Source organism: Penaeus vannamei, chromosome 43 (genome assembly GCF_042767895.1).
Source record: "Penaeus vannamei isolate JL-2024 chromosome 43, ASM4276789v1, whole genome shotgun sequence".
In the NCBI taxonomy this organism is placed as follows: Eukaryota; Metazoa; Arthropoda; class Malacostraca; order Decapoda; family Penaeidae; genus Penaeus; species Penaeus vannamei.
In genome coordinates, this window is record NC_091591.1 from 15,729,453 (window position 1) to 15,750,920 (window position 21,468).

The following is a 21,468-nucleotide window of genomic DNA, read 5'->3' on the forward strand; positions in this document are numbered from 1 at the left end:
GGAATAGTGCTACAAGCAATACTCCTTTTCGTTGGCTTTATGATGTTGACTTGCTATAAGGCTGTTGCTATATTCCATGCTTGGACAGTGGAGTCTCTGGTGCCTCTTTCTCTTTCTGTCCCTCTCTCTCTCTCTCTTTCTCTCTCTTCTCTCTCTCTTCTCTCTCTCTCTCTCTCTCTCTCTCTCTCTTTCTCTGCCTCTCTCTCTCTGCCTCTCTCTCTCTCTCTCTCTCTCTCTCTCTCTCTCTCTCTCTCTCTCTCTCTCTCTCTCTCTCTCTCTCTCTCTCTTTCTCTCTCTCTCTCTCCCTCTCTCCCTCTCTCCCTCCCTCCCTCCCTCCCTCCCTCCCTCCTTCCCTCACTCCCTCCCTCCCTTCCTCCCTCCCTCCCTCTCTCTCTCTCTCTCTCTCTCTCTCTCTCTCTCTCTCTCTCTCTCTCTCTCTCTCTCTCTCTCTCTCTCTCTCTCTCTCTCTCTCTCTCCCCCTCCCTCTCTCTTTCCCTCCACTTTCGCTCTTTAATATTGCATCTTGCTTAATAACTGGAAACCTAATGGTATGAGTTTCATATTCAGATTCAATATCATATCATGCGTGGCTTATTTCCATGCAATTCATTTAGCGACCGTTTGCATATCTATATGTATATATATATCGTAAATGTATTCTCTCTGTCTTGTATACATATATATATATATATATATATATATATATATATATATATATATATATATATATATATACATACTTACATGCGCGCGCGCGCGCGTGTGTGTGTGTGTGTATGTGTGTGTGTGTGTGTGTGTGTGTGTGTGTGTGTGTGTGTGTGTGTGTGTGCATACATACATATATATATATATATATATATATATATATATATATATATATATATATATATATATATATATATAATTTTTTATAACATTGCTGTTTGATCGTGTTGGTAGAACATTCACCGCATTCGCAACAAAGTCTTTCTCATAACGCAATAATGCATTCACTATAACACGTTATACATTTCACTACAGCAAAACACAACATTCGTCATAATTGAAATATTATTCACCACAACGACATACCAGTCATTATTCACATATCAACTGCAACAGAGTATTACATGCACCATAAAACACATTGTACACATAATGTTCATCATAACACATAACTTTCACCATAGCAACACTCACCATAACATATACCATTCGCTGTAACAGAACACTCACCATAACACTCACCATAACATTCATGATATTTACCATAACACAACATATTCACCGTAACACCAGGTTCACCATAACAAAAATAAAGATGACATTCACTCACAGTTGCGCATGTTATCTACCACAACATGAACAATCACTGCAACATAAGGCATTCACTGCATACACAAGAACACAAGAACAAATACCATAACACACACCACGCAACATAAATAAATAAATAAATAAATCAGACTAAACACACACACACGAAGGAGAAATGAAACCCACCTCAAAAAATTCTATATATAATACAAGGAGATATATTACAGTCATCATATAATATATATCACAATATACAGAGAAACATAACCATGGTTTATAAGTTGTGGCACATTCAAGAGGTTGGGGGGGGAGGGGGGGCACTTCCTCCTCCTCTTCCTCCTTCTCCTCCTCCTCTTCCCTATTCCCCCCTCCCCCCCAGCACCCCCTTCCCCTTCCCCCTCCCCCTATCTCGGTCAGCTGTCAATAATATACAAATTTGTTGAAAGTAATTTTTGTTGTCTGTTGTTGGTGTGTTGTGTAACTGTACTGTGTGTGTGTGTGTGTGTGTGTGTGTGTGTGTGTGTGTGTGTGTGTGTGTGTGTGTGTGTGTGTGTGTGTGTGTGTGTGTGTGTGTGTGTGTGTGTGTGTGTGTGTGATATTCATGAATGTCTATACAGGGGTGTGTGGTAATACATGAAATATTAATTATAATAACATGAGGAAATTACATGTCTTGGCACTTTCTTGATATGCACATTGAACTGTCGAGTGCTTGCTTGGGTGTACATATACGCGTGTATATATAACTTTCTGTGTGTGTGTGTGTGTGTGTGTGTGTGTGTGTGTGTGTGTGTGTGTGTGTGTGTGTGTGTGTGTGTGTGTGTGTGTGTGTGTGTGTGTGTGTGTGTGTGTGTGTGTGTGTGTGTGTGTGTGATTGAAGAATGACGTCACAGTCTACACAAGAGCACAACCTTTTCACAAATGTCTAAATCAGATTTTCCCAAAAATCTTCATAGAGATGGTTCTGTTCTTCGATTCCCACGGCATTAGTGACACATATAAATGAAAAGAGGGTTACTGTTTCCCCTGAAACTGATGTTTTGCTTTTTTTTAAATTCCATAACAAATCAACTTTCGAAAGTCGATCTTAAATTCACCAGTTTTGTATTCATTTATTCTATTGATTCATTTGTGGAAAAAATATACAACGTATAGCGTCATTTGCGACAAATTCTCGGGCAATAGTACCTCTTGGTAAATTATACAAAAAAAGCTTCCTTTAGTCAAGAAATGGTTATGACACACCTCACGAAACACTCACTCAGGTTTGGCCGCTCGTCTTGGAATCCGAACAAGGCGCAAAGACGAGGCGAACTTGGAACAGGTTTTGTAAGGCTTTGGCACCGACAGAATTCCCGAAACCTCGTCTTCGACATTCACACAATATGGCAACCCGCGCTTGGCACTCGCGGGGGCGGGGCGTGGGCATCGGCAGTCACTCTTGCCCTCCCTCCCCCTCTCGTCTTCTCTTCCCCAAGTCCTAAATACACACTATTTACAACGGACGCGAGGGCCCCGAGTCCGGCCGCGGCGCAGGAGGGGCAATGTCTCACAGGGCCTCCCCCTTCGGGCCTCGCTCGGGGCGCCCGCCGAGGGCTAGCACGACGACGACTGCTGCGTGTGGTGCGAGAACTGCTTGTGGCCCTTGGCCTTGCTCCAGGCCACGGGGTGCTTGCCGGGCCGCTTGCACGTCTTGGCCTTGGCCTCCGACGCCTCGTCCGACTGGTCGTTCTCCGACGGCTCCGTCGTGCCCAGCAGCTGCTCCATGTACTCGGCGATCTCCGACGAGCCGATGCGCGCGCCCACCGACCCCATGGCCAGGGGCTCGTCGTGCTCGTAGGCGGGGTTGAAGGCCGCGTACGTGTGCAGGTCGGCCACCGTGTGCAGGAGCGCCTCGTCGGGGCGCTGCGGGCCCGCGCCCAGCGTGTCCTGCTCCCTCTCGGCGCCGCTCACGCCCGCGCTGTTCTTGAGCTCGTAGTAGCCCCTGCCCTGCGCGGGCGGCGCCATGGGGCCGCTCAGCTCGGCGGGCTTGCTGGCGCCGGCGCCGCGCGAGGGCGAGTAGCCCGAGTAGTGCGAGTCCGTCATGGAGCGGCCGTCGCCCTCGTCGCGGCGACTCAGCTCCGCCACGCTCGCCTGCGGGAGGCCGCTCGACGTCTCCAGGCTCACGCCCATGTTGGCCACCTGCGGGTGCGCCGACACCCAGGGCTTGGGCCCGAAGCGCTTGGGCGGGATGGGCGGCGGCTTGGGCTTGAAGTCGGGCTTGGGCGGCAGCGCCAGCTGGTTGTCGTCGGCCAGGGACAGCTTGTCGAAGTTGCCGAAGCTGTCCTCGGAGGCCGACTTGGTCTCCGCGTCGGCGTGGTCGGGCGCCACGATGGGCTGCGCCGCCGACATGAGCAGCTTGGAGAGCGGCGGCGCCAGGCCCAGGCCCAGGTTGCGCTCGTGGTACACGTCGCTGATGGGCATCTCGCGGTTGAGGCGCGACATCTGCGTGGCGATGATGTGGTCCTGGATGCTCTTGTGGCCCATGTGGCCCATCTTCATGGACATCTCGTCGCCCGAGCGGTAGTTGTACAGCGAGTCGTTCTCGTGGATGGTCGCCGCGTGGTTCGTGCGCGGCCGCAGCAGCTTCCCGATGGACGAGTCCAGCTGCACCTCCGGCATCTTCCGTGTCTGCACCGACCGCGTCTCGCCGCTCTCTGCGGCTCCGGTGCTGACGACGGCGGCGCTGGCGCCCGCGGCCTGGCCCTCCGCGCTGTCGCCGGACAGCTCTCGCTCGGTGCTGCGGTCGCGGCGGCCGCGGGCGCCGCCCACCACGGGCCGCCCCACCTCCGTGCGCACGCTCAGGCGGTCCAGCGTGTCCATGGTGGCGCTCTTGCTGAGCTTGAGCGTGGACGCGCTGCCCACCGTGGTGTACACGCTCCTGACGGTGCCCGTGCGGCGCGGCCCGAAGTCGGAGTCGGAGCTCTGCGACTCGAAGCCCGACGACGCCTGCGAGTTGCTCTTGTTGATGGACACGTAGTGCGGGCGCATGAAGCCGGCGCTGACGTCGCTGACGCGGCTGTGCGTGGCGGAGATGGGCGCCTTGGAGGTGATCACGGGCTTGGCGATGGGCTGGCGCCGCACCGTGGCCTGGCCGCTCTCCCAGTCCGTCATGCTGCTGGTGCTGGACGAGCTGTCGGGCCGCTTGCCGCCGCCGTCGCTGGCCGGCGAGTTGGACGTGTACATGGAGCGGATCTTGTTCTGGTGCGCCAGCGTCAGCGACAGCCGCGGCGACGGCTGCGGCGAGCCCGTGTCGCTGGGCGGGCCGTGCGGCGAGCGGAAGGCGCGGGCGTACTTGGCGCCCGGGTCCACGGGCGAGGGCGTGAAGGCGGCGTCGCTCTCGCGTCCCTTCTGCTCGCTAGTGGAGGCGCGGGCGCCGTCGGGCTCGCCGCGGTTCCTGACGTAGCTGGAGAAGGCGCCTCGGCCCAGCAGCAGCGGCGCCGTGCGGTGCGGCAGGAGCGGCTGCGAGGGCGGGGGCGGCGGCGGGGGCGCGGCCACGGACTCCTCCTCGTCGTCGGTGCTGACCAGGGACTCGAGGCTGCTGCTCGAGTCCACGCTCAGGCTCTTTGGGGCCTCCTGGGTGTCTGCTCGAATAGAAGCGAAACAAGTGCTATAAACTGCCCCACGGACTCGCATGCAACACCCGCATTTCCCAAACAAGAATCTCAACCCCCCCCCCACCCGCACCCTCACAAACAAAGCAAAAACAGCGCGGCGCAGCACAGAGCCCCGCCTGCGTCCCAACTTACCGAAGAGCGCCAGCAGCGCCTGGTGAGCGAACTGGATGTTGCGCTTGTTGGCCTGCTTGCCCGTCCGCAGCGTGACCTCGTCCCGCCCGACCTCCATAAGGTCAAAGCCTGGAAGAGCGAATCAGCGTGAACGGAAAACCCGCTAATGGAGCGGAGGGAAGCGTAAGCATAACGGGGATATGGACGTGAAATAAGACTGGGCTGGAATTTCACTGGAAGGCAGAGCATGTGTGTGCATCCAGGAAATTATATATATACCCACACCAACTCATTATATATGTATATTAATATATATAGATAGATAGATAGATATAAATAAATGTATGTTTATATATAAATGAATATGTATATATGAGATATATATAATTGAAAATATTTATAAAAATATATATATATTCATACATATCTATATGGATAAATAGATATGCATAGATACACACACACACACACACACACATGTATATATATATATATATATATATATATATATATATATATATATATATATATATATATATATATATATATATATACATGTATATGTATATATACATACATACGTGTGTGTGTGTGTGTACACACACACATATATACATATATATACATCACAAGGCAAATGTTCAAGATACCTTTTAAAAAATACACTAAAATCTAGATGATCTGGATCATCACATTTTAACCTTTCACGTCCTGCGTTTAAAGCGACAATGTAGCTTTCACTGCTACGGATTTCTGCATGATTATCATAATGACAGGAACTCCAACACTTGCACTTTATGCGATGATATTTAATATCGTTGTTTTTGTTATCAATATTGGCATCACCATTAATGTATCATTTTCGGGACTATCGTAATGATTATCAGAATTCTTAATTTAACCGGTAATGTAATATAGATTTATCATTCTTGACGCTCTATAACGTATCGTATCTCGTTAAATGATATTAGCTTTACCATAATGATCTATAGTATCATCATTACCATCGTTAGTTTTGTGCATAAGATAAATTTACTGACTAATGTGCTCCGTATCGTTAAATAATATTAGTTTTACCATAATGATCATTAGTATTTTCATTATCATCGTTAGGTTTGTGCATAAGATCAAATTTCTGAGTAATGTCCTCCTTATCGCTGCCACTGCATCATCGATAAAGAGTTTTAGTCAATTATCCAACACATGAAGTAAACATCCAAACATGTAGAGAGAGGAGTGAGACAAACAAACATACAAACAGAAAAATACCGGAAAAAAATAAAGATGAATCAGTGTCAACGAGTGTGAAATAAGTCAGTGTGTTTTCTGCTAATTGATTTTCGGATGTCCAGACCATACAAAAAAAATGGGGGGGGGGGGGGGGGAACCCGTCACTCTAAATAAACATCCACCTTAATAAACCGGACATAATGTAAACACCCGACCGCAGTTCTTTAATCAAAAGGTGTGTTTTTTTTCTTCTTTTTCGTCTACATCCTCTCTTCTTTTCCTTCCTCCAAGTTCTCCTCCATCATTTTCTCTTCTCATCCTTCTCCTTCTCCCCTCTTTCTCTACTCCTGTGTGTGTGTGTGTGTGTGTGTGTGTGTGTGTGTGTGTGTGTGTGTGTGTGTGTGTGTGTGTGTGTGTTTGTTTGTGTGTGTGTGTGTGTGTGTGTGTGTGTGTGTGTGTGTGTGTGTGTGTGTGTGTGTGTGTGTGTGTGTGTGTGTGTGTGTGTGTGTGTGTGTGGATGATGATGCATGCAGTATGTTTATCTGGCGTTTCTACAATGGTTCTTTATCAGATATCATTGTGCGATGAAGAGAGAATAATATGAACAAGTCATTTTCATATCTACGAAACTACTACGAAACGGAATCTGGCCGAAACATGTTGGAACATGTTACATACTGCTCTTAAACAAGCCGCAAACGCGTTCGTAAAACCTACCGCCTAAGTAATCGTTCTCTCACATTTGAAGTCGAAGCCAATGTCTCGAAACGTGTTCATAGATTCGAACGCCCAAACGAGACGTCTCGAACGCGCATACGAACCGCGACTCGAGCAACATTCCGACCGCGTTTCAAAACAAACCCTAAGCCTCGTGTATATTTTCATTCGGGAAAGGCCTGATCAGTAGCAACTCGAGGAGGTGTCATAGCGTCTGTCTTGATGTTCGTTCAATGAAAATATAACTATTAAGACCATTATTTTCCTTTTTTTTTTTTTTTTTTTTTTTGAAAATTGAAAACAGCGAAGCGATCGACCACATTCACAAAGCATCCGTAACTTTTGTGACGTCATCGAAATAAACCCCACGTGCTTTTTTTTTCTCCCAAAATAGAATCAGACGCCATGACACCTCCCCCAGTTGCTACTGATCTGGCCTTTCCCATTTTCCTTCATTCTCCCTATCCACACCGTTTCAAAAAATATCCCCACAACGAACTCTCTTAATACCAGCTTACCTAATGACGCCAGGAGTTCGTGACAGCCGTTGACACGCCACAGCTTGACATGCACCGGGACCTCGATGGACTCGTTCTCCAGGTCCTTGACAGTGAACTGGGTGATGACAGCTCGCATGACGGAGATGACGTCCTCAGCATATTCCGGGGAGTCTAGGAGCTTCGAGACGGCTTGTAAGGATGTCTGGGAGAGACCTGTAGCGAGGGGGGGAGGGGGGGGGTTAGTGGGCTGTAAGGAAGGAGGGGGAGGGGGGGATGCTTGGATGGCGTGGGGATAAGTTTTCTTATTCTAGTTTTCTTTTCAGGTTTTTTATCTGGTTTTGAGAAGTGGTTTTTCTGTTATTGCATTATGTATATATATATATATATATATATATATATATATATATATATATATATATATATATATATATATATATATATATATGCACATATCTGTATATTTTTTTACCAATAAGAGCAAAGGCAACACGTTAAAAAAAGAAGGCAATTCCAGGAGCATGCGATCCCTTTGCCACCTCCCCATCTTCCTCTCCCCATCACCCCCCTCCCATTAACCTCCTTCTCCTCCCCCCCCCCCCACTACCTGTAATTGACTTCCCCCTGCCTCCCTTCTTCCCCTTCCCTCTCCCCACCCTCACCTTCCCGCCCGTTCCCCACCCCCACCTTCCCCCTTCCCCACAACCCACAGCAATCCCCACTCCCCAACCCCCTCTCCCCAACCCACCCAAACCCACCCACAACCCACCCAATCCCCACCCCACAACCCCCTCCCCCCCTCCCCCTCTCGACCCCGCTACCCACCCAACAGCGCCTGAAGACTGGCCGAGCACTGGGTCAGCCGCTCCCCGGGGTCGCTCTGGGGGAAGAACACGCTGCTGGGGATCCCGTTGGCCGCGGGCTCGAACCGGAAGCCCACGCTCATGAGGAGGTCCTTCCAGCCGCTCACGTTGCCGACCTTGTTCTCGATGGACTTCTGCGTCGTGTACATGGCGTTGCGGTGGCCCCGGTGGATGCGCTGGAGGGACTTCTCGACCTGGAGGGGGAGGGAGGGAGGGATGTTAGAAGACGGTGGAGGGAGAGGGAGGGAGGGATGTTAAAAGGCGGCGGAGGGTGAGGGACGGAAAGGGAGGGAAGGAGGGGTTATAGGGCGGCGGAGGGAGAGGGAGGGAAAAGGAGGGAGGGAGGGATGTCAGAAGACGGCGGAGGGAGAGAGAGGGAAGGGGAGGGAGGGGTTAGAGGACGGCGGAGGGAAAGGGAGGGGTAAGAGGGCGCGGAGGGAGAGGGTTAGAGGGCCTTCTGCTTGAGGGTGAGGTCGTGTCGAAAGGTAGTTTGTTTGTTTGTTTGTCTATTTTTTTTTCCATTTGGTTTTATTGGACGTTTGAAGGATAGAAATGTATGCATGTAGATACGTATCTCTCTCTCTCTTTCTCTCTTTCTCTCCCTTTCTCTCTCTCTCTCTCTCTCTCTCTCTCTCTCTCTCTCTCTCTCTCTCTCTCTCTCTCACTCACTCACTCACTCACTCACTCTCTCTCACTCTCTCTCTCTCCTCTCTCTCTCTCTCTCTCTCTCTATCAATCTCTCTCTATCTCTTTCTCTCCCTCTCTCTCTCTCTCTCTCTCTCTCTCTCTCTCTCTTTCTCTCTCTTTCTCTCCCTTCCACTCTCTCTCTCTCTCTCTCTCTCTCTCTCTCTCTCTCTCTCTCTCTCTCTCTCTCTCTCTCTCTCTCTCTCTCTCTCTCTCTCTCTCTCACACACACACACACACACACATCATACACACACACCCTAGATAGAAAGATACATAAATCAAATACTATACACACGTCTACACACACACGTCTACACATAGATCGATACATCAACAGATAGACAGACACAGACAGACAGACAGCCAAACACACAGACGAGCAGGGAGACACACAGACAGCTGCTATTCCTTCAAGGTATCCCTTACCAAATGCAACGTGACTCTAAGGGCATCTCGGCACTTGTCTGGCGTTCGCAGGAGTTCGCACAGCGCCTGGCCCATTAGCGCGACCTGTAACGCGAAGGAGGTTCGGTTAGGACTAATTAGCGACATTGTGTATTGCGTAGTGCGGGTGTGTGTAAGGATGGATCTGTCTTCAGTTTTGTCTTCCAAAGATCGGTATGGTGTTGTGACACGTGTTTGTGGGTGTGTGGGTGTGGGTGTGTGGGTGTGGGTGTGGGTGTGGGTGTGTGTGGGTGTGGGTGTGGGTGTGTGTGCGTAGTGCGGGTGTGTGTGCGTAGTGCGGGTGTGTGTAAGGATCTGTCTTCAGTTTTGTCTTTCAAAGATCGGTATGGGGTTGTGACACGTGTTTGTGTGGGTGTGGGTGTGTGGGTGTGGGTGTGGGTGTGTGTGCGTGTGGTTGTGTGTGTGTGTGTGTCTGTGGGTGTGGGTGTGTGTCTGTGTGTGTGTGTAAGAATCTGTCTTCAGTTTTGTCTTTCAAAGATCGGTATGGTATTATGACACGTTTATGCGTGTGTGTGTGTGTGTGTGTGTGTGTGTGTGTGTGTGTGTGTGTGTGTGTGTGTGTGTGTGTGTGTGTGTGTGTGTGTGCGTGTGTGTGTGTGTGTGTGTGTATGTGTGTGTTACTTGAAAATTTATTTTGAAACTACTGTATGAATCTGCAGAGTAGAATGGGCTAACACAAATTTAGTCCACTCCAAAAGATGAAAGTTCTATTAAGCTTAACAAGCTGAGTTCATTATCCACATAAAATTAGACAAAATATCACCTGAAATTAAGATAAATGCCACACGAAATTAGGTAAAATGCCACTTGGAATTTAGAAAAAAACGTCAGCTGGAAAATAATTTCCAAATTGCTCAATGGCCGCCCATCACAGCGACGTACCTTATTCGAGAGCTTGACGTCCGCGCCCACGAGGAGGAAGCCCGCCCAGTTGGCCGGGTGGGCGAAGTGTTTTGTGGTCTGGACCGTCTGCTGCGCCTCCGACAGCGCCCGGCTCACTCGCGCCCCCTGGAACAACGAGAGGAATTAGGTCGTATTTCGGAAATGATTGTGTATTAGTGTGGTTTTCAGTGGTCTGAGACCGTGAATTTAAGGAGCTGGGTCCTGGCAGTCTTGGCAGTGCCGCCCTTGCCTGAGTGGATGCCTTTCTGAACAACCATCGCGGGTTAAGGGTATTACCATAAATGATTAAAAAATGGGTGTTTGAGTTTGGATTTTGCAATAGGGTTTGGGTAGAATGATATACCGAATTTATCAATAAAAATGATATTGTCTTAGAAGGGACTGCAACTGTGCCCTGAGTCCCGGCCTCACCTGCAGCAGAGAGGAGTAGAATGTTCTGAAGAGGATCTTGACGGCGGTGTCGGGCACGGGCCAGAGGGACACCAGCACGCACTGGGCGCCGGCGGCCAGCAGCGCCCGGATGAAGCCCACCACCCCGTCGCTGTTGGCGCGCCCGTGGTGGTCGCGGGTGTGGCACGACGACACCACGACCAGCTTGGCCCTCAGCTTGAGGTTGAGGATGTCGGCCGCCGTCAGGAGGAACTCGGAGAGCGCCGGCAGGTCGATGGTGGAGGCGATGTCGGAGCTCTCGTCGTCCAGGTGCTCGTGGATGGCCTCGGGCTGCGACGAGTGCGACAGCCGCTTGGACGCGCGCGACTCCACGAACTCGCCCGGCGACAGGATCACGGCCGAGAGCTTCCACGACACGTGCGTCGCCAGGTGGATGCACTCCACCTGCGAGATGAGCCGGATGATGGCCTCCTTGTTGGCGCACGCGCTCGTCAGCGCCTTCGTCTGCAGCATCTCGGCGACGATGGAGGCCTCCTGCTCGGCGTAGGGGATGTCGCCCCAGCCCCACTGCTCCGTCACGGTGCTCGGCAGCTTCGGGTTGCCGATGACCAGCGCCGACGTCTGCTCGCCGCTCGGCTTGGAGTTCTTGGAGCGCTGGTTCACCTTGAGCGCGCTGATGGACGGCACCACCAGCAGCGAGAACCGCTCGCACAGGTAGTCGTTGGAGTTGGCGCCCTTGAGCACCGGGAACGGCACCAGGTACAGGTCGCCCTCCAGCACCAGCATGAGCTCCCTCGTGACGCCGGTCTCGGGCAGGTGGTCCTCCATGGGCGCGATCAGCAGCTCGTAGAGCGAGCGGAGGCACGACGGGCCCTGCCAGGTGACCCTCCTGGAGCGCGTCGAGCCCGGTCTGGAGGCCGAGCCCGAGGCGATTGACCCGCTGACGGAGCCGAGCGAGAACAGCGACGACAGCGAGTAGTTGGACGAGTTGAACAGGTGGTTGCGGTTGACCATGCGCAGGAAGCCCGTGCGGTCGGCCTCGTGGTTGAGCTTGTCGCCGAGCTCCTCCAGGTGCGCGTTCCACATGTCGCCGGCCTCGCTCTCCGTCTCGCTGGACACGCCGCCGCGCGTGGCGCCGGCGCCGCATTCCACGCCGAGGGCGTCGCGCACCGACTGGATGTAGTGCTCCAGCAGCGAGCCCGACGTGCCGACGGCGTCCTCGCCGCAGTCGCCCTCGCGCTCCGCCTCCACCTCGCTCACGCTCACCTCGTGGAACTTCACGATTCCTGCGAAGGGAAGTTGGGATTGAAAGGGCTGATTCAGACGGGATGGATTAGTGCAGAGATTCTCCTGAAAAGCTTACTTTAAACATGACACACAACTGATCAGTCAGATCCAAATGCCATAACAGTCTGAAGTCTCTATTACTACTTGGTTTGTGTCATTTCTGTTTTGAGGTATCAGTAACTTAGTATCTAATATTGTCCTTATCATGATGAGCATTACCCAGCCCCCCCCACCCCACCCCCTCCTGGCATCGAGGCCGCAGGACCCACCTTTATTGGGCACGATGAGCCAGCTGTAGAGGCAGCCCGCGGCGATGCTGTAGTACAGCACCGACGCCTTCTGCCGGTTGACGATGTCCACGATCTGGTCGACGGACGACGGCGTCGAATCCTCGATGCGCGACGCCCTGGACGAGGTCGAGGCGCCCTGCCGTTCTAGTAGGAGGTCGACGAAGGCGCGCGTGCGCCCCCGCTCCGCCACCAGCAGGGCGTCCTCATTGCGGCCGAGGCCCACCAGCACCCGCTGCAGCGCCTGGTACGACGCCGTCTGCAGGTCGAACAGAGACAGGCGGTAGTCCTGCGAGCCGCGCGCCTCCCGCCGGATGGTGTCGAGCAGGTGGGCGGCGCGGTCGAGCTGCGTCTGAGCCGCCTCCAGGTCGCCGTGCCCCCACAGGGCCATGCCCAGGCGGTGCCGGATCTTGGCCTCGTCCTCGCGGCGGCCCAGCTGCTCGGCGATCTGGAGGCCCTGCTGCAGATACGCCACGGCCTGGGTGGTGTTGCCCAGGGCGTGGTGCACGCGGCCTAGGGAGGCGTAGGCTAACGTCTTGGCCACCTGGGGAAGCACGGGCGGTTGGAGCAAGGATTTCTCAAAATCACGTCTAATGGATTTCGGGCTTTAATTGCAAACAGGAAACTTTCAAACCACATCCCTTGTACTGCATCTTACACATTCACATATATTGAATATACATTAAAAACAAAAGAAAAAATTCAAACAAAGCAAACTCCCCCAACACAGCCTCTCCACGTCCTCCCTACCCCCAACCCCCAACCCCCAACCCCCACCCACCCCCTCCCTCCAACCCACCTTATCGTTCATCTGCGCTGCGATGCTGAGGTGCTGCTCGCCGTGGGTCACCGCCTGCTCAAAATTTCCCAGCGACTCGTAGGCCAGGCTGATGTTGCCGTGCGCCCGCCCTTGCTCCGCTGGGTTCGTCAGCTCCCCGGCGATCTTGAGGTCCAGCTGGTGGTAGCGGAGGGCCGTGCTGTACTCGCACATCTGCTGGTACACGGTGCCCAGCCCGCACGCCGCCTCGCCCTCGCTCTGCTTGTCGCCGAGTTCTCTGCGGAAAAAGGGGGCGTAGGGGTTACTTTTCTTTGTTTTCATTCGTCGTGTTTTTTTTGTTTGTTTGTTTGTTTGTTTTGTTTGTTTGTTTGTTTTAGGATTCTTATCGATTTTCGTTGAGTATTCTTATCGATTTTCTTTATTCTTATCGATTTTCTTTAAGTATTCTTATCGTTTTTCTTTGAGTATTCTTATCGTTTTTCTTTGAGTTTTCTAATCGTTTTTCTTTGGTATTTGTTGTGTTGAATTCTTCTTACCATTTTGTCATTAGGTGTTTGTTAAATTCATAGGCGTTACGAGTACTATGAGTCTAGGATGAGTATGAACAATATCATAATTACTTATGTGGAAATCTTCGATCTCATTTAAACTTGTTCTTGATATACTACATTTTTTTATATATAGAAGAGATTTATACAATTTATATCAGTAAGTAAAATGAACCTTAACATACAACGTTAAGTGACTATAGCGGTAGGTACTAAACATAAGAACAAAAGTGGATAAGGGAATAGCAAGACCACAATGAATAATTATAATAACACAGGAAAAAGGGAAATGTATAAAAATATATATATATATGAATAAAAATAAAGCAAAACTTACAAAACATTTAGAAACAGAGAAGAAAAAAGAACAAACAAAAGAGAAAGACGAGAACTCAAGCAAGCCAGCATCCCGGCTCCCTCACCTGGCGATCTTGTGCTGATGCTCCATGCACGAGATGGCCTGCTCGAAGTTCCCCAGCAGGTAGTGGATGTGGCCGAGCTCGCCGTAAGCAGAGCCCTTGGCAGCAGGGATGTTGAGCTCGTGGGACACGACGAGGCGCTTCTCGTAGCACACGAGCGCCTGCTGGAGGTTCCCGACGCACCTGTGGGAGCTCCCGAGGCCGCGGTAGGCTCTCTCCTGGTCCCTCGGGCTTTTGGTCTTGAGGGCGATGGCGAGGTACTGTGGGCGTGGGCGGGGAGGGGAGGAGGGATTGTGGTTAGATTTTGGTTGGAGGTAAGAGGGTTGTGATTTTGGGCTGATGGGGTTATGGTTTTGTGTGTTTGGGCTTGAAATGGGATTAAAATTGGGGGGTTTTATCGGTGGTTTTACTTATATGGTTATAGTTTGGGGATTCAGTTATGGGTTGTAAGTTTTATGATTTTGTTCATACTTAGGGAGTATTAGGGGAATGTATTCCTCTTAGGTATTACGCGATATACATCGAATCTTAACAAGATTTTTTTTTTTTTTTTTAGGTGCAAAATTAAATAGTATAAATGTGTTGTTTTCGGTTATACTAAAAACCTTTTAAAAACAAACAAATAAATAACCCCGCAGTCTAAAAATAAATCTTTTAAAAACAAATAAATAACCCCGCAGTCTAAAAATGTCTTTTAAAAACAAATAACCCCGCAGTCCAAAAATAAATCTTTTAAAAATAAATAAAATAACCCCGCGGTCCCTCACCTGCTCATGGCACTTGATGGCCTCCTCCGAATCCCCGAGGGCGTCGTAGCAGTCGCCGAGGTTCCCGAAGGCGCGGCCCTTGTCCACCACAGCGGTCGTGGTGGACAGCTGCTCGAGCGTGGCCAGCTGCTGCTCCAGGTACCCGATGGCGTCCTCGAAGTGGCCCATGTTGAGTCTCGCGATGCCCAGGTTGCCGAACGCCTGGGCTTCCATGGCGGCGTCCTGGGGGGGGGGAGGGGAAGGGGAAGGGAGTGGTTAGTGGGTGGAGGGCTGGGTGGAGTGGGGGGTGGGGGGGATCGTCGCCTGTGATTGGTTTCGACGGCGGAAAGTGATCGTGTTCGGAGGCGGAAATGTTTCTATAGATAAATGAATATGTAGAAATAGGACGAGGGAGTGAGAGAGAGAGAGAAAGAGACAGAAAGACAGGTAGACAGAGACAGACTGACTGACAAACAGACAGAAAGACAGACAGAGGCAGACAGAAAGACAGACAGAGGCAGACAGATAGAGAGAGACGGAGACAGACAGACGGACAGAGAAAGAGAAAGACAGAGAGACAGAGACAGACAGAGACAAACAGACAGACAGACAGAGAAAGAGAGAGAGACAGAGACAAACAACAAGAGCGAGAGAGAGAGAGAAAAAAAAAAGAGACAAACAAACATAGACAAACAGACGAATACAAACCCAAAAACACCTAAACCCACCCACCCACCCACCCACCCACCCACCCAAATCCAGACACACACACACAAAAAAAAATTACACCCCAACAGAAATCCCCAACCGACCCACACCCCCAACCGACGCAGAAGTGAACCCCCCCACTCGTCGCCTCACCTTCAGCTCCTTCGCCCTCTCCAGCTGTTCCTGGTAGCACTTCATGGCGTTGGTGTAGTTGGCGAGGGACATGTGCACGGCGCCCAGGTGACCGTGGGCTTTGCACTCTCCCTTGATGTCGCCCATCTCCTGTCTGATCGTCAGCTCCTGTGGTGCGGAAAAAGGGGGGGGGGAATGGGTCAATTTATTTTATTTATTTATTTATTTTTTTATTTTTTTTTTATCATTTTTTTTTTTTTTTTTTTTTTTTTGCATTATCTGTTGTTTTGATTTTCTTTTCTTTTCCTTTTTTCCATTATCTGCTTTCTTTTTTTCGTTTCTTTTCCTTTTTTTTGCATTATCTGTTGTTTTAATTCGTTTTCGTACTGGCCCCCGTGGTACCGAATAGGTCACGTGTTCTTTTTTTTCTTTTTCTTCTTTTCTTTTTTTTCATTAAGCTTTCATCTATTTCCTAAATTTCTACATTCGTGATCGTTATTTTTTTCATTATTTATTTCATACCTACATTTCTCTATATAACCTACCTTTCTTTTATTAATGACTACGAGGATATAAATAAAAAATCTAATTATCATATCCAAATCATTACATTATTTTCATAATTGTATCATAATAAGAGTCATTATGCGGATATTGTTTGTATTTCTTTGTTCTTACATTTTACAAATGTTTATTTATAATTTCTTTTCTCTTTGTTTCTTCTTTTCCTGTTTAAACCTCTCATTTATTTCTTTAACCTATATTCTTGTTCGTTCACTTTTGTTCATCATCCTCTATTCATTTCATATTTACATTTCTGTATATGGCAACCTCTTTCATTAATAAAATATATTACGAGACAAAAAAAAATTAACTCGGAATTTCAATAATTAAATCAACAACAAAAAAAATCATTTCGGAAATCAAATGAACCAAAATCAAAGAAATTAATTAATGGAAACGGCAATAATAAAGTGAGATATAAAACAAAGCTGAACTTTTGTGCGCGAATCACAATGAAAATTTAATTTAATTAACTAGAAATAAAAGAAAATATCTACTTACATATACTTACAGACTTATAAACTTACAAACCAATTTAATCAACTAAAAATAAAAGAAAATATCTGACTAGAACAACAAACAAGAGCAGATATATAGATGACTAACAATATTAAAATGAATGAGTGATTAGAATAATAAAAAATAAGCAAATGGTAATAAATTAAAATAAATGAATCAAAATGATAAAAAAAATGAATCAAAATGAGAAAAAAAAATATTCAAAAGAGAAAAAATGAATCAAAATCAGAAAAAATGAATGAAAATCAGAAAAAAATGAACCAAAGCGAAAAAAAAATGAATCGACCCCAAAATTCAGAAACCAATCCCCCGACGACGGCGAGTCCACCGACCTGCGTGTGGTATCCGAGCGCCTTGTCGAAGCACTTGAGGAGGCGGTGCGCGAGGCCGAGCGCTCCGTAGGCCGACGCCTCGAGGACCTTGTCACGTGACTGCTTGGCGAGGACCAGCTGCTTCTGGTACACCTTGACGGCCTCATCGTAGTTCTTCATCTTCATGAGCACGTCGCCGATGTTCCCCAGGGCGCGGAACTTCCCCTGCAGGTGTTTCATCATGTGCGCCAGGGCTGCGGGGAGGGAGAGGGGGGGGAGGGTGAGATTTTGGTGGGGGTGGGGGGGTGTTGGTGGGGGTGGGCGTGTGGTGATGGGGGTATGGTGGTGGGGGTGGGGGTGGTGATTTTGGTGTTGGTTTGTTGGTTTGGGTGTTGATGGTGGTGGTGGTTTTGGTGTTGGTGTTCCGCTGTATGTGTTTTGTGTGTATTCAGAGAGTGGCGTGAGATGGTGTGGGTTGGGGGTGTTTGTTGGTGTTGATGGGGTTGATTTTGATGATAGTGGCGGTGGTGTTGATTTTGAAGTTGGTGTTGATGATCGTAGTGGAGCGAAGGTTGGCTTCCGCTGTGTGTGTTTTGTGTGTATTGAGAGAGTGGCGTCAGCATGTTTCGTCACAGAAGGGAAAGTACTTTTATATTTTTGATGATTTTATTCCCTGAAGCGAACCGTGCCACGAGGACTCACCCAGGAAGTATTTCTGGCACTCGAGGGCGGTCTCCGAGTTGCCGAGGGCGAGGTGTGCCAGCCCGAGGTTGCAGTAGGCTCTCCCCATGGACTTCCGGTCCTGCAGGTCCTTCGCCAGCGCCAGGTCCTGGTCGTAGTATCTGATGGCTTCCTGCGGAGGCGGAGAGCGTTAGTCGGGTGAGAGGATGGGGCGGGAGAGATAGCGAAAGGGAGATAAAAAGGATGACTAAAGAGGGACAAGAAATATGAGATGACTTTGTACGATTCGGGCCAGCCTCTGCCCGCGAGTCTCACCTTGAAGTTGCCGAGGCAGTAGTGGGCGTAGCCGAGGAAGTGGCACGCCCGCGCCTCGCCCTCGGTGTCGTGCAGCTCCTGCGACAGCATGAGGTACTGCTCGTAGTAGGGCACGGCCTGCGCGAACTCCCCGCGCGACGAGTGGCAGTTGCCGAGGTTGAGGAGCGCGCAGGCCTCGCCGGCGGTGTCCTTGAGCTCGCGCGCGATGTTGAGGTGCGAGTGGTAGTGCAGCAGCGCCATCTCGTGCATGCCCAGCGCCTGGTAGGCCACGGCCAGGTTGCCGTGCGTCGAGGCCTCGCTCATGCGGTCGTTGACCTCCTTGCTGATGGTCAGCTCCTGCTTGTGGTACTTGATGGCCTGCTCGTAGTAGCCCATGGCCGAGTACGCGTTGCCGATGTTGCCGTAGGCCCGGCCCATGCCCGCGCGGTCCTGCAGCAGCCGCGCGATGTTCAGGTGCGCCTGGTGCAGCTTGAGCGCCGCGTCGTGGTGCCCCATCAGCTGGTACACGATGCCCAGGTTGGAGCAGGCGCGGCCCTCCGCCACCTTGTCCTTGGTGCTGAGCGCCATGTCCAGCTGCTTCTCGTGCCAGCGCTGCGCCTGCCCGTAGTCGCTCATGCAGCGCGCCGCGTGGCCCAGGCCGGCGTACGCGCGCGCCTCGATGGTCCTGTCGCCCAGGTCCTGCGCGATCCGCAGCACGTGGTTGTGGAAGGCGATGGCCTGGTCGAAGTTGCGCTTGTAGTGGTGGCTGGAGCCCAGGTTGCTGTAGGCGCGCGCCTCCTCCACCTTGTTGTTGAGGTGCTTGGCGATGCGCAGGTGCTCCATGTGGCAGTCGACGGCGCTGTCGAAGTCGCCCATGGCCAGGTACACGGCGCCCACGTTGCCGATCTCGCGCGCCTCCTGCAGCTTGTCGCCCATCTGCTTGACCAGCTGCACGCACTGCTTGTGCGACGCCAGCGCGTTCGGGTAGTCGCCGATGGCGGTGTAGACGTGGCCTGCGGCGGAGAGGGGGAGCTTAGCGCACGAAAGGTAGAGCCATGCCAAGGTGAATTAATCTATAATCGAATAATAAAACCGACCTCCGTTCTTTGGCTTCATATATTGATTTTTACAAACTGATGAATATAAATACACAATGTCTTTAACAGTAAAAGAAAAAAAGAAAAAAAAATACACACTGAATGAAGTATTACAGGATATTAAAATTTCCTCGAATTTCTTTATACCGTAAGACAATAACTAAATTAACTTGACAAAGTCGAGGCCAAAACCTTCATCCACACAACACACTAATAAACCCAAACCAGCATTATTAATAAACAAAACATAACACACCGGTAACCTCAACATAACTGATAACACAACACAACAAAACCGACAAACACCATACAACCCTACCGATAAAAAAAAAAAAAACTAACAAACTCACACAAACGCACACGCCCACAAAATAAACACACACAAAACACACACACACGCCTTAAACAAAACGACCATACAAATTACAATAAAACACAACACAACGAACAAACAATACTAACAAACTCAACGCAAACACACACACACACACGCCCACAAAATAAACACACACAAAACACACACACACGCCTTAAACAAAACCACCGAGACCCATACAAAATTAAGATAAAACACAACGAACAACATAACAACATAACATAACAACACACAGACAAACTCCGCACGCAATCCCACTCGGATTTTCACCGCAGCGGATGCAGACAAAGCGAAAGTTCCTCTCGACGCCAACTATAGCGTGGAGCCGCAACTCCCCTTCCGACGGAGACCAAGCCAGGGGAATTGGCAATTATTTCTTCGGTAAATATAAGGGGAAATATAATGGGGATTGTAGTAGCGATGATCAGGATGAGGATGATAAAAAAATAATAATAGCAATAATAATAATGATAATGATAATAAAAATGTGGATGATGATAATAATGATAATGGGGATAATAGTGATAATAACAAAAATGATAACAATAATAATAATGATAGTAGTAAGAATAATAATGATAATAATCGTAATAATCGTAATAATAACAACAATAATAATAATAATAACAATAATGACAAATGAAGAAGAAAGAGAAGGAGGAGAAGTGAAAAATTAATAAATAAATAAAACAAACAAATGAACAGAAGATAGAGAAGGAGGAGAGGTGAAAAATTAATAAATAAATAAAAAACACAAATGAACAGATACAGAAATGAGTCCGAGCAGCCGAAGGACTGTCCCGACTGGCTCCTACCCCCTCCCCCCCCACCCCCCCACCCGCTCCGTCGCCGTTCCGTGGCCTCCTGCCGTGACGAAGGAGGATGACTCGAGATCCTTCGCCAGATACTCGAGCCGGGTCCTAGTGCCCAGGACCCCGATAGAACGACTCGTCACGAGAGAGAGAGGAGGGGGCGACGGGGGGAGAGAGAGATGGGGGGAGGGAGGGAGGGAGAGAGGGAGAGGGAGAGAGAGGAGGGGGCAGGGAGAGAGAGAGGGGGGGGGCAGGGAGAGAGAGAGGGGGGAGGGAGGGAGGGAGGGAGAGGGGGAGAGAGAGAGAGGGGGACGGGAGAGAGGGAGGGAGGGAGAGAGAGAGAGAGAGAGAGAGAGAGAGAGAGAGAGAGAGAGAGAGAGAGAGAGAGAGAGAGAGAGAGAGAGAGAGAGAGAGAATGAGAGTGAGTGACAGAGAGAGAGAGAGACAGAGACAGACAGAAAGAGACAGAGACAGAGACAGAGAGAGAGAAATGATGAATAAAGAGATTAAAAGAAAGAAGAAATAATTTGTAGATATTCCCCGTATAACAAACAGACGAGGAGTAAGAAAAATATATATTCGCGTATTCTCTGTACGACAAAGAATTCAACAGTAAAACAGAAAAGGAAAGCGTTAAATTCCATTGGTATTCTCCGCATAGCAATGGGGAAAAATGTCGGGTAGAAAACAGATTTTCCAAAAATAAACAAGTAAATAAAAAAAAAAGGAATAAAGCATATGTTAGTGTTGTTTTGAGGGAGAGAGAGAAGGAGAAAAGGGGGGAGGGAGGAGGAATAGGGGGTGGAGAGGGAGAGGGAGAAAAGGAGAAGAAAAGGAGGAGGAGGAGGAAGATATGGAGGAACAGAAGGTGGAGAGGGAGAAAAGAAGAAGAAAAGGAGGAGGAGAAGGAAATGGAGGAACAGAAGGAGAGACAGAGGGAGAATAAATAAAATAAATAAATAAATAAAACTATTTAGAGTATTTTCAATATAATAAAACAAAATGAAGAGTAAATAAAGTAAGGTTTTGTGGGTATTTTTTGTACAGTAAAGGGGGAAAAATGTAAGATTTCGTACGAGTATAAAAACGGGAAA

At 49.5% G+C, this 21,468-nt stretch overlaps 1 protein-coding gene across 2 annotated transcripts in view; it reads right to left on the reverse strand.

The window, feature by feature from the left end:
- Window positions 1-1,778: 1,778 nt before the first annotated feature.
- LOC113802348 (tetratricopeptide repeat protein 28) overlaps window positions 1,779-21,468 on the reverse strand; it is a 122,530-nt gene continuing 102,840 nt past the window's right edge. The window contains exons 5-19 of one of the 2 annotated variants that reach the window (XM_070118806.1): window positions 18,111-19,102; window positions 17,817-17,967; window positions 17,136-17,368; window positions 15,742-15,888; window positions 14,902-15,123; window positions 14,138-14,394; window positions 13,189-13,444; window positions 12,372-12,933; window positions 10,837-12,101; window positions 10,405-10,530; window positions 9,484-9,567; window positions 8,333-8,564; window positions 7,529-7,723; window positions 5,085-5,192; window positions 1,779-4,919 (exon numbers count right to left, since the gene is read on the reverse strand). In XM_070118806.1, the coding sequence (XP_069974907.1) occupies window positions 2,893-4,919; window positions 5,085-5,192; window positions 7,529-7,723; window positions 8,333-8,564; window positions 9,484-9,567; window positions 10,405-10,530; window positions 10,837-12,101; window positions 12,372-12,933; window positions 13,189-13,444; window positions 14,138-14,394; window positions 14,902-15,123; window positions 15,742-15,888; window positions 17,136-17,368; window positions 17,817-17,967; window positions 18,111-19,102 (6,857 nt within the window). In that variant the 3' untranslated portion in view covers window positions 1,779-2,892. Of the gene's footprint in view, window positions 4,923-5,084; window positions 5,193-7,528; window positions 7,724-8,332; window positions 8,565-9,483; window positions 9,568-10,404; window positions 10,531-10,836; window positions 12,102-12,371; window positions 12,934-13,188; window positions 13,445-14,137; window positions 14,395-14,901; window positions 15,124-15,741; window positions 15,889-17,135; window positions 17,369-17,816; window positions 17,968-18,110; window positions 19,103-21,468 lie in introns of both variants that reach the window. The other variant, XM_070118805.1, reaches the window with a different exon arrangement.